We start from the raw sequence: 10000 nt of genomic DNA on the forward strand, positions 1-10000 counted from the left end.
TAAACGTGGGATTATATTCGACAGAATGTTTTTGGTTTACAACGACGAGACTTATAAATTTCAAACGGGTAGACAGTATCCAACGATGATTCTAGTCAGTCTATCCGCCGTAGATGAGTACAAGGTAAAATTAGAAGCCGTAGGAATGCCAAGTGTCGTCTTTAGAGTACCAGAGAAATCCGAAAAGAGTTCTGCAGCCATTGAATGTACGATGTGGTGGGGTGAGCCGGTAAAGTGTATCGATTGTGGTCCTGAACCTGCTGAATGGTTATCTAGGTAATGCATACTAGAAAGTCTTATATAGAAAGTTCATTGATCGAGGGGTTGACTGACCTATTTTTTATCAAAAAAAAAAAAAAAAAAAAAAAAAAAAGAAAGAAAGAAAGAAAGAGAAGAAGATATACGAAGAAAACAGAGAGGATAACACAGCGATCTTTTTTTTTTTCTTCTTTTTAATTACAGATTTTTAACCGGCACAAATTCGGGCTTACGTTTGGGCTATTCTTTGACTGATAGACGACAAATTACTACAGGACCTTGGGAACGTTTTTGCAAAGTTTATAATACTCTTCGTGACGAAGATGCGGTAAGTTAATATTAATTAAATTGACATAACGTATCTATATCTATGTTTTATATATTTATCATAAAAATAATTATCCCTTTGGTTTTAATAGGGCTTGTTCTCAGATATTACGAGTTACATGTTAATGACATCTCAATCACTCGATAATCTGAATGAACGATTGGAAACTCCCGTACCAGCTTTACAATTCCGTCCTAATATCGTCGTTTCCAGTGAGAAATCATTCGTCGAAGATAACTGGGAATGGATAAAGATAGGTGATCGTGCTATTATTAGAAACGTTAAACCTTGTCCAAGGTAAATACATATGTCTAGCGTATAATAATCAAATGGTTAAATTGATAATGTATCTTTTTATATATTATTCTTATTAATTTTAATTGTCGATTATTCAAGATGTAAAATGATAAAAGTCGATCCAAAAACCGGTAAGACCGAGAAGGAGGAACCATATAAAACTTTAAAATCGTAAGAGACGATCTAATCGTATTCTCTTGATCTAATCGATTGACAATTACAATATTTTTATTAATGATCTTTCATTTCTTATTTTAGTTTTCGAGAACAAACGGATCCAAATAGAATTTCCGTCGATGGATCAGCTCCGATAATGGGTATATATTGTGGATCATACGTCACTGGTCGTGTTAAACTTGGAGATGACGTGTTCGTTCACGTATCAGCCGATAATTTTGAAAATTCGAAAATCTCTAACGAGGATATATCTAAATCTAAAACGTGTTAACCTCCTATAATAGCAGCTATGAAGGCGTGCCTTTGTTTGTTAATGCAATTATAATCCGCAATGTGGATTGTACGCTTCGTCGAATAGAAAATTTGTTAAATATTTTTAAAGAAATGAAAATGTTCCCAATGATAATTTCGAAAGATCAAATTAAATTATTTTTCAAGACATATTAGGCTAATTTATATTTCTTCGAAGAATTATACGAGAAGAATTACAAGCCTAAATAGTCTCGAAAAATAATAATTGATTTTAATGGGATCATTTAGGAATCTTTGATTTCCGATCTGTTGTTGCGTTTAAAAATTGAAAGGATTGAATTCCTTAAATAATTAAAGCCAAAGAAAGAATGAAAGAAAGGAAGAAAGAGAAAAATAAAAATAGGAAGAGCAACGATATAAAATCTTCTTATAATTAAATTAGAAAATGTCGATCGTTCGATTTCTTCGAACGAAGAAGAATCGAGTTCTATTATAGCACGACAATAATCGATAAATCAAAATGTTCTTATTATTAGAATGACGAAAATATAAATTCGTTGAAGCGCACTTAAAATCAATTTCTAGCGATTTTTCTCTATTATATGTATATATATATATATATATATATATATATGTTTTTTTTATAATATATATTATACATATGTATACTACTAAAGAGGCGCAATGTTTGATGTATCAAACAAAGAAAGAAAAAAAGAAAAAGAAAAAGGAAAAGAAATTTATTTGATCATGCGCCCAATAAAAAGAGAAGGAAAAGGAAGAAAAGCAAAAAAAAATAAATAAATAAATAAATAAATAAATGCCTTACTGTTAAAAAAAAGTAAAGAAAAGAAAATATATATTGTTTTCGAGGTGTGCGTAAGAGAATAATAAAGTTTCAAAAAATCACACAATTCTTCAATTTCAAATTGAATTCTAATTAAATTAATATTCCAATTCAATTATTTATATAATAAAAGAAGGATCGTCGTTTACGTTCGTTAGAATAAATACGAGCATGGATGCATTGGTTGGTTCTCGTTACGTATTCCCCCGTTTCTTTTCCTCTTGATTGATCTGAATGAACGAAAGAGAGACAGATAACAATGAGTAAAATATGAGAAAGAGAAAGAGAAAGAGAAAGTGATCGTTATCACTGAATGTAATAGCATCGTTTTAACCACTTAGAGTCTCGTTACAGTAGATAAGAATTGTATATACATATATGAGAACATACATACATAGATATGCATATATATATATATATGTATATATATATATATATATATATGTATGTGAATATGTATGTGTATTTTAGAGTAGGGATGCTATATAACCTATAGATGAACTCTATCTCTGTTCTTACTGTTTTATTTCTTCTTTACTTTCTCTCTCTCTCTCTCTCTCTCTCTCTCTTCCTCTTCAATCTCTTTTCATCGTCAGTCTGCAATCAAGAGTCGCCGGTTATCGTTCAAGATGACCGGAATAATTCCATGGATCTGTTTCTGCGCGTTGCTTTCAGGAATATTAGCGAGTCAACATCGAAGAAAGGACGGTGAGTATGAGAATATATAATATATATTGACAGAGTGCATCAAGAAAAAGTGTTCATTAAGATTATCATAAGGTCTAATGATTCTTTTTTTCTTTCTTTTTTTTTTTCTTTTCTTTTTTTTTTTTTCTTTTTCGATAATGTCCCAGTACGAATCAATTTTCTTCGATAAGTACTCATCATAGTTTCATTTAATTTCAATTAACCTCTTAAGCGGAATGATAAAACATCCTTCAAAAATCTTATATGATCACGAACAGTGATCAAAAGTCGCATATCGTTATTAAATTAATATCCTTTGAAGTTTTCTTATAATGATGCTGTGTCTGTTTTATTTTTTTTTTTTTTATATGAAAACAAAACATTGACCTCTGTCATGGCGTTTTTCGAAAGGAGAAGAAAAGGAAAAAAAAAGAAAAAGAAAAGAAAATAATCAAAGACATAAAAATAATTCAAATAACTCATAACAATTCTATTGAATACTTCGTACCTCGTTTATATAATGTATAATCGCTTTGACAATTAATTCCATCGGAGAGAGGTTTGATACGAAGTATGGTTCGATATTTTTTTCTACTTCCTCTTCCTCCTCAAATCTTTCTTTCTTTTCTTTTTCTTTTTTTTTTTTCTTCTTTCTTCTTTTCCCCCACTTCTTTTGCGATCAATTTTATCAACAGACATGACAAATAGGATTTCAGAATACATTGGGACATTTGAAAACGAATACACCAACGGAGGTTCAAGAGAAAGCAGCGAGGGATTTGATTAGAAGATTATTAGGGAATGACGTAGCTCGTTTGTTCGATGTCATCGTCGATCCTAATCTCGGTCCTACGGGAAAGGACACTTTCCAGGTCGATTGTTCATTAGAAAAATGATTAGAATATACGATAATGAAACGTGTAAGAAAAAAAAGACAAAAAAAAAAAAATTGATTATCATTTTATCGTTGAAGATCAAGAAAAATGATCTTGAGAAGATCGAGATTCGTGGTACTTGTGGGGTCGCTATTGCATGGGGTTTGCATTATTATTTGAAGAATTATTGCAACGTTCATATTTCCTGGGATGGAAATCAGATCGAGCTTCCACATACATTGCCAGATGTCCATGTTAGAATCACGTCGAACGACAGGTTGATCATTTGAAAATTATTTATTTTAAATTTTCATTTTAAATTAAAATAGATATAATAGATTTAAGTTTTTACTCGTTTTAAGGTTTAGATATTATCAGAATGTATGCACGTTGGGCTATAGTTCAGTTTGGTGGCAATGGGATCAATGGGAAAGGAATCTAGATTGGATGGCCCTTAATGGGATAAATCTTGCTCTCGCTTTTAATGGACAAGAAGCAATCTGGGAGAGAGTTTATGTCAAATTGAATCTAACCGTAGATGAGATAAACGAACATTTTGGTGGACCAGCTTTTCTTCCTTGGTAAGAATTTCGATAAAAAAAAAAAAAAAAAAAGAAAAAAAAATCTCTCTCTTTCTCTCTCTCTCTCTTGGCATCGTATCCGAAACAAATATTCTTTCATATATTAATTAAATCCTTGAATATAATCGAATTTAAATCTTAATAAATTTTAGGACCAGAATGGGCAATATTCGTGGATTTGGTGGATCATTGACTAATCATTGGCATTATCAAAGTATTCGTCTGCAACATCGTATACTTCAAAGAATGAGAGAACTCGGTATTATCCCTGTATTACCTGCTTTCGCTGGTTATGTGCCAAGAGCCTTCGCCAGATTATTTCCCAATGCCAAAATGGTTAAGATCGATAGTTGGAATAAATTCGAGGATAGATATTGTTGGTAAGAAAAATTGAATAAATGAAAAACAAAAGGAAAAGAATAAATCAAATCATTCCATAGAAAATGACAAATACAATTTGTATAATAATCACGATTCAATCCTCATTATGATTATATTTCAGTCCTTACTTGTTGGATCCTACGGATGAATTATTTCAAAGAGTCGGTGAAATGTTTTTACGGGCGGTATGTTGTCCTAAAAGAAAAAGAGAAAAAAAGCACAAATTTATGAACGAATTTTTATTATTATTATTATTATTATTTTTTTCTTTTTTTTTTTCTCTTTTATTTTTACACCGTCTTACAATCTTTAAGCTCTTTCCTTCGAATTCCGTAGTACATCGAAGAATTTGGAACGGATCATATCTACAATTGCGATACTTTTAATGAAAACGAACCTACCAATAGTGAGCTAAGTTATTTGGAAAACGTTTCAAGATCAATTTACACAATCATGAGTAACGTCGATACTCAAGCAATATGGTAAGACTAATAAAAGTTATTATTTTATTTGTTAATAAGAATGACTGAGAATCAAAAGGAAGGAAAAAAAGTTTTTCAAGATTTGAAAAATTATTTCTTTCTTATTGTTTTCTCTTTTTTTTCTTTTCTTTTTTTTTTTCTTTTTTTTTTTTTTTAAGGTTGATGCAAGGATGGCTCTTCGTTCATGATTTCACATTCTGGACCGAGCCCAGAGTGAAAACTTTTTTAACTTCGGTTCCTATCGTAAGTACAAAAAAAAAAAAAGAAAAAAAAAGAAAAAAGGAAATCGAATAATAATAATAATAATAATAATAATAATAATAATAATAATAATATTTATTGTTATTTATTGTACGGATAACGTCCGTCTATTAAGTTAAGTATATAAATTATTTATGGATGGAAAAATGATATTAGACATAAAATAATATATTTTCTTCCATTTCTAATATTTTCTGATATATATATATATATATTTTTTTTCTTTTTATTTTTCTTTCTTTCGTTCTTTTTCTAATATCAGGGAAAAATGATAGTACTGGATCTGCAGTCCGAACAATTTCCACAATACGCGAGATTGAAATCATATTATGGTCAACCTTTCATATGGTGTATGTTACATAATTTTGGTGGTACATTGGGAATGTTTGGTTCGGCAGAAATCATCAATAAAGTACGTATTGATCATATGAAATAATACGTGTGAAAAGAAGAAGAACAAAAAAAAAAAAAAAAGGAAAAAAACAAACAAAGAAACCAAAAAAAAGAAAAAGAGAGAAAAAGATAATACCATTTACATAATAAACTCTAACAAAGAAAATGTTACCTTTTATTTATATTAAGCGAGTGTTCGAAGGAAGAAATATGGCCGATAGTACGATGATAGGAACAGGTCTCACACCGGAGGGTATTAATCAAAATTATGTCATTTACGAATTGATGAACGAGATGTCTTATCGTCGTGAACCCGTTGACCTTGATTCATGGTAAATAATCCGTAAATATCTTTACGCAATCTTAATTGAATATTTCTTCGAATATATTTATTTTACATTGATCATTATCATCAAAATTATTCTCGATTGAATTTATAATGACGTATGTATCTATGTATGTATGTAAACTATTAATGATACGTCAGTATTATTTAATATATTTTTAGGTTTGGAAATTATGCTACGAGAAGGTACGGCGCAGAAAATGAGTACGCAACGAGAGCTTGGAAAAATTTCGGAAAAACAATATATAATTTTGTCGGATTAGAAAAGATTAGGGGAAAGTACGTCATTAGCACGTTGCCGAGTTTAAAACTACATCCTTGGGTAAGAGAAAAAAAAAAAAAAAAAAAAAAAAAAAAAAAAAAAGAAAAGAAAAAGAAACGAACAAAAACAAATTGAAATTTGTTCGATGATCTTAATAGTATTGAAAGAAAAATATTATTTATTCTTTATAGACTTGGTACGAACCGGATAAATTTTTAAACGATTGGAATACATTAATGATGGCACGATACGGAAGAGGGAATAGTACTCTTTATAAACACGACGTGGTCGATATAACGAGACAAGCACTTCAATTAATGGCCGATCTGGTTTACGCGAATATCGTTGATTCGTTTAATAAGAAGAATCTAACTGCATTACGGTAATTGATAATTGACATTTCATTTTTAAAATTTGTCTGTTATTTGTATAATATACGTGTATATTTTTTTTCTACCTGTTCCTTTTCTTTCTTTCTTTCTTTCTTTCTTTCTTTCTTTCTTTCTTTTTCTCTCTTTCTATTCGTTTCTCTCCTTTTTTTTTTTTTCGTCCTTTCCATTTACAACCAATTAATCGACGATTAATCAACAGATCGCATTCCTCTATGATGTTCGATATATTCGACGATCTCGAGATGATTCTTGCATCGAGTAAAGATTTTTTATTAGGTGTATGGTTGAAAGACGCAAAAGCTATGGCAAAAGATAATAATCAAAAGGAACTTGAGTCTTACGAGTATAACGCGAGAAATCAGATCACCCTATGGGGACCGAACGGTGAAATAAGAGATTATGCTAACAAACAATGGTCCGGGATCATTGTCGATTATTTTAAACCAAGATGGATGATATTTCTCAAAGCACTTGACGATACTCTCGCTAAGAAAATAAAGCTTAACGTGACCGAAATTAATGAGAAAATTTTTATTAACGTCGAGGAACCATTTACACGATCGAAAAAGATTTATTCAACCGAACCGAAAGGTTAATTATTTCCATTCTTTTGATTTCTATTTTATCATCCTATTTTTTTTTTCTTTCTTTCTTTCTTTCTTTCTTTCTTGCTCTTTACTTTTTTTTCTTTCCAATTTTTCTTTAATTTCAGGCGACTCCATCGATATAGCTATGAAAATTATCAAGAAATGGTACAAATCAAATCTAACGATGAAAATTCGTGGATCAAGAAAATCACGTGTCTGATATTTAATTTCGTTATTTCAATTTCATCGATATTTTCAATCATATTAATTATATATTTAGTTTCTTATTATATCATTATCTATGAAATTTCTATGTTATCTTATTTTGTCGATAACTTTCTATAAAAATTTCTCCTCTAATATTTACATTAATTTTTATGTATCAAGAGATCAAGCATAAACTTACCTTACTATTCTCTCTCTCTCTCTCTCTCTTTTTCTTAAAAAGTCAAACAATTAAATCTCCAGAAGGTGCACGTTTATTGTTATTTAATATATTGTTACATAGGTCTTGAGCAATATGATTAATAAATATTCTTGGATTGGGAAAAGGATAAGAGAAAAGAAATAAATTAAATGCAATGATGCAACACAGTTAACAATTGTTTCTTCCTTCGTTTCTTCATATTTTTACGATAACACAGTACGGTACAATGGTCGAATTATGTAAATTACAAAGTTCGATATGAAGAAAATACATTGAATTGATTCGAGCAAATAGAAGAATACAATACGATACATTGAACTTATCAAGAGAGTCTAAATATTGATTCCGTTTTTTTCCTTTTCTTTTCTTTTTTTTTTTTTTTCTTTGTTTTTCTCTCTTTTTCCCGTCCAAGTCAATCATAAATATTGGCAGTAGACGAGAACACAATAAAAAAAAAAAAAAAAAAAAAAAGAAGAAAAGAAAAAGAAATCATACAATTTAGATCAATTAATAGAGAGAAAAATAGAGAGGGAGAGAGAGAGAGAGAGAGAGAGAGAGAGAGAGAGAGAGAACAAATATAAGAAGAAAAAGAAAAGAAACAAAATGGAGAATTCGAAAGGAAAAAGAAAAAGAAATTTGTCGAAATGAATTGATCGCCTAACAAACTTATCACATTCGTCTAATCGCTCGATGATCAATTAACATGAAAATATAATTAAATTTCATATTTCACACGTACATATACATAATTAATATGTACATATATATATATATATATATATATATATATATATATATATAATATATATATATATAATATATATGAATATAATAAGATTTTAGAAAGATGGTGCGTATCTAGATAGAACGTACAAAATATGTTTGTGCATTTGATAAGAATAAGACGTTGAAAGGCATTAAAGAGACATCTACGAATAAATATACTTACATTATTACATGTATAGAGTGTTTTTATGTGTTATTTTGTTTATGTGTTTATCTAATATATAGAATAATTATTTTTTTTCCTGTTCCTCCTTTCTCTTTAAATATCATTGATATTATAAGAGATCGAATAATACCCGTAAGAACGTTAAACGGAGTGTCCACCAACGCTCGCCATCAAATTCCTTTATTGTTCGAAAATTGTTTGGTATAGGTATGTAAAAAAAAAAAAAGAAAAAAAAAAAAGAACCCCGAGAAAAAAAAGGACAGAAAAAAAAACAAAAATCGCTTAATAAGCATTTACAAACAATTATTTTCATTTCTTTTACAATATTATCGTCTCGAGCGTTCGCGAATCAATCCGATTATGTGCGACCTGTGTGTGTGTGTGCGTGTGGGTTTTTGTATGTCATGATAAATAAAATAAAAAAAAAAAAAAAAGAAAATAATCTCCTAGAAAGAGAGAACAAAAATTATAAAAATAGTCTTCCTTTTTTTTCTCTCTCTCTTCTTTTTCCTTTTTTATTAATTACGGATTACCTAATTATTAATTTTCTTCTACGAGATATCAGACAAAAGTTTTTTTAAGCAGATTTACAAAATATAATTACTCTTTTGTTTTTTCTTTTCTTTTTTTCTTTTCTTTTTAAGAGTAGACTCCCTTTTAGGCTCGTACAATTTTGAAATGAAAAATTAATGTATAAAATATCGAAAAATAATTACACGATTATTAAAATCACATGAAAACTTTACGAGCCCATTCTGTATCAATTAATTTTATTGTAATTATAATTTTCTCTCCCCTCCCCTCTCTCTCTCTCTCTTTCTCTCTCTTTCTTTTGTTTGGACATCACACTTACACACATAAACAAATTTTTTACATAGATCGCACGTCCGTATATACATATATATATATATATATATATATATACACACATATATAAGTGGGATTATTAAAAATTATTTCGTAAATATCGACTTTAAATAGGATATGACTTGAAATCGCTTTTTGCTAGCTCCAAAAAGCTATCGCTAATAAGATTCACACGTATATATTATGGTCCCCCGTGGTCTTAATAAGGTCCGACTAAGTCACGAGTCTTCTTCTTTTTTTTTTTCAATCACCCACCCCTGTCCCGTTTAACCCCGCGTTTTTTTCTCTACTAAAATCATATGAGCCTTCCACTTTCAATTTGTCTACCCTTTGTTTGTCCTCTTTTCT

The 10000-nt window shown here is 29.5% G+C and overlaps 2 protein-coding genes across 8 annotated transcripts in view; both read left to right on the forward strand.

Moving 5' to 3' along the window:
- The window catches only part of LOC124426988 (mitochondrial amidoxime reducing component 2-like), a 9535-nt gene extending 7196 nt beyond the window's left edge, over nt 1-2339 (forward strand). For all 4 annotated transcript variants that reach the window (XM_046969361.1, XM_046969363.1, XM_046969362.1 and 1 more), the window contains exons 3-7: nt 25-276; nt 463-586; nt 678-883; nt 983-1054; nt 1142-2339. In XM_046969361.1, coding sequence (XP_046825317.1) covers nt 25-276; nt 463-586; nt 678-883; nt 983-1054; nt 1142-1331 — 844 coding nt within the window. In that variant the 3' untranslated portion in view covers nt 1332-2339. The remainder of the gene's footprint in view (nt 1-24; nt 277-462; nt 587-677; nt 884-982; nt 1055-1141) is intronic.
- Nucleotides 2340-2642: 303 nt separating this feature from the next.
- LOC124426985 (alpha-N-acetylglucosaminidase) overlaps nt 2643-10000 on the forward strand; it is a 9197-nt gene continuing 1839 nt past the window's right edge. The window contains exons 1-14 of one of the 4 annotated variants that reach the window (XM_046969355.1): nt 2643-2867; nt 3555-3718; nt 3820-3998; nt 4090-4302; nt 4455-4682; nt 4805-4868; nt 5020-5165; nt 5324-5408; nt 5689-5838; nt 6009-6151; nt 6328-6487; nt 6619-6809; nt 7019-7410; nt 7532-7696. In XM_046969355.1, coding sequence (XP_046825311.1) covers nt 2789-2867; nt 3555-3718; nt 3820-3998; nt 4090-4302; nt 4455-4682; nt 4805-4868; nt 5020-5165; nt 5324-5408; nt 5689-5838; nt 6009-6151; nt 6328-6487; nt 6619-6809; nt 7019-7410; nt 7532-7626 — 2289 coding nt within the window. In that variant the 5' untranslated portion in view covers nt 2643-2788 and the 3' untranslated portion in view covers nt 7627-7696. Of the gene's footprint in view, nt 2868-3554; nt 3719-3819; nt 3999-4083; nt 4303-4454; nt 4683-4804; nt 4869-5019; nt 5166-5323; nt 5409-5688; nt 5839-6008; nt 6152-6327; nt 6488-6618; nt 6810-7018; nt 7411-7531 lie in introns of those variants that run through there. The other 3 variants (XM_046969354.1, XM_046969356.1, XM_046969357.1) reach the window with 3 other exon arrangements.

The sequence above is a fragment of the Vespa crabro genome, chromosome 9, assembly GCF_910589235.1.
Source record: "Vespa crabro chromosome 9, iyVesCrab1.2, whole genome shotgun sequence".
Taxonomy (NCBI): Eukaryota; Metazoa; Arthropoda; class Insecta; order Hymenoptera; family Vespidae; genus Vespa; species Vespa crabro.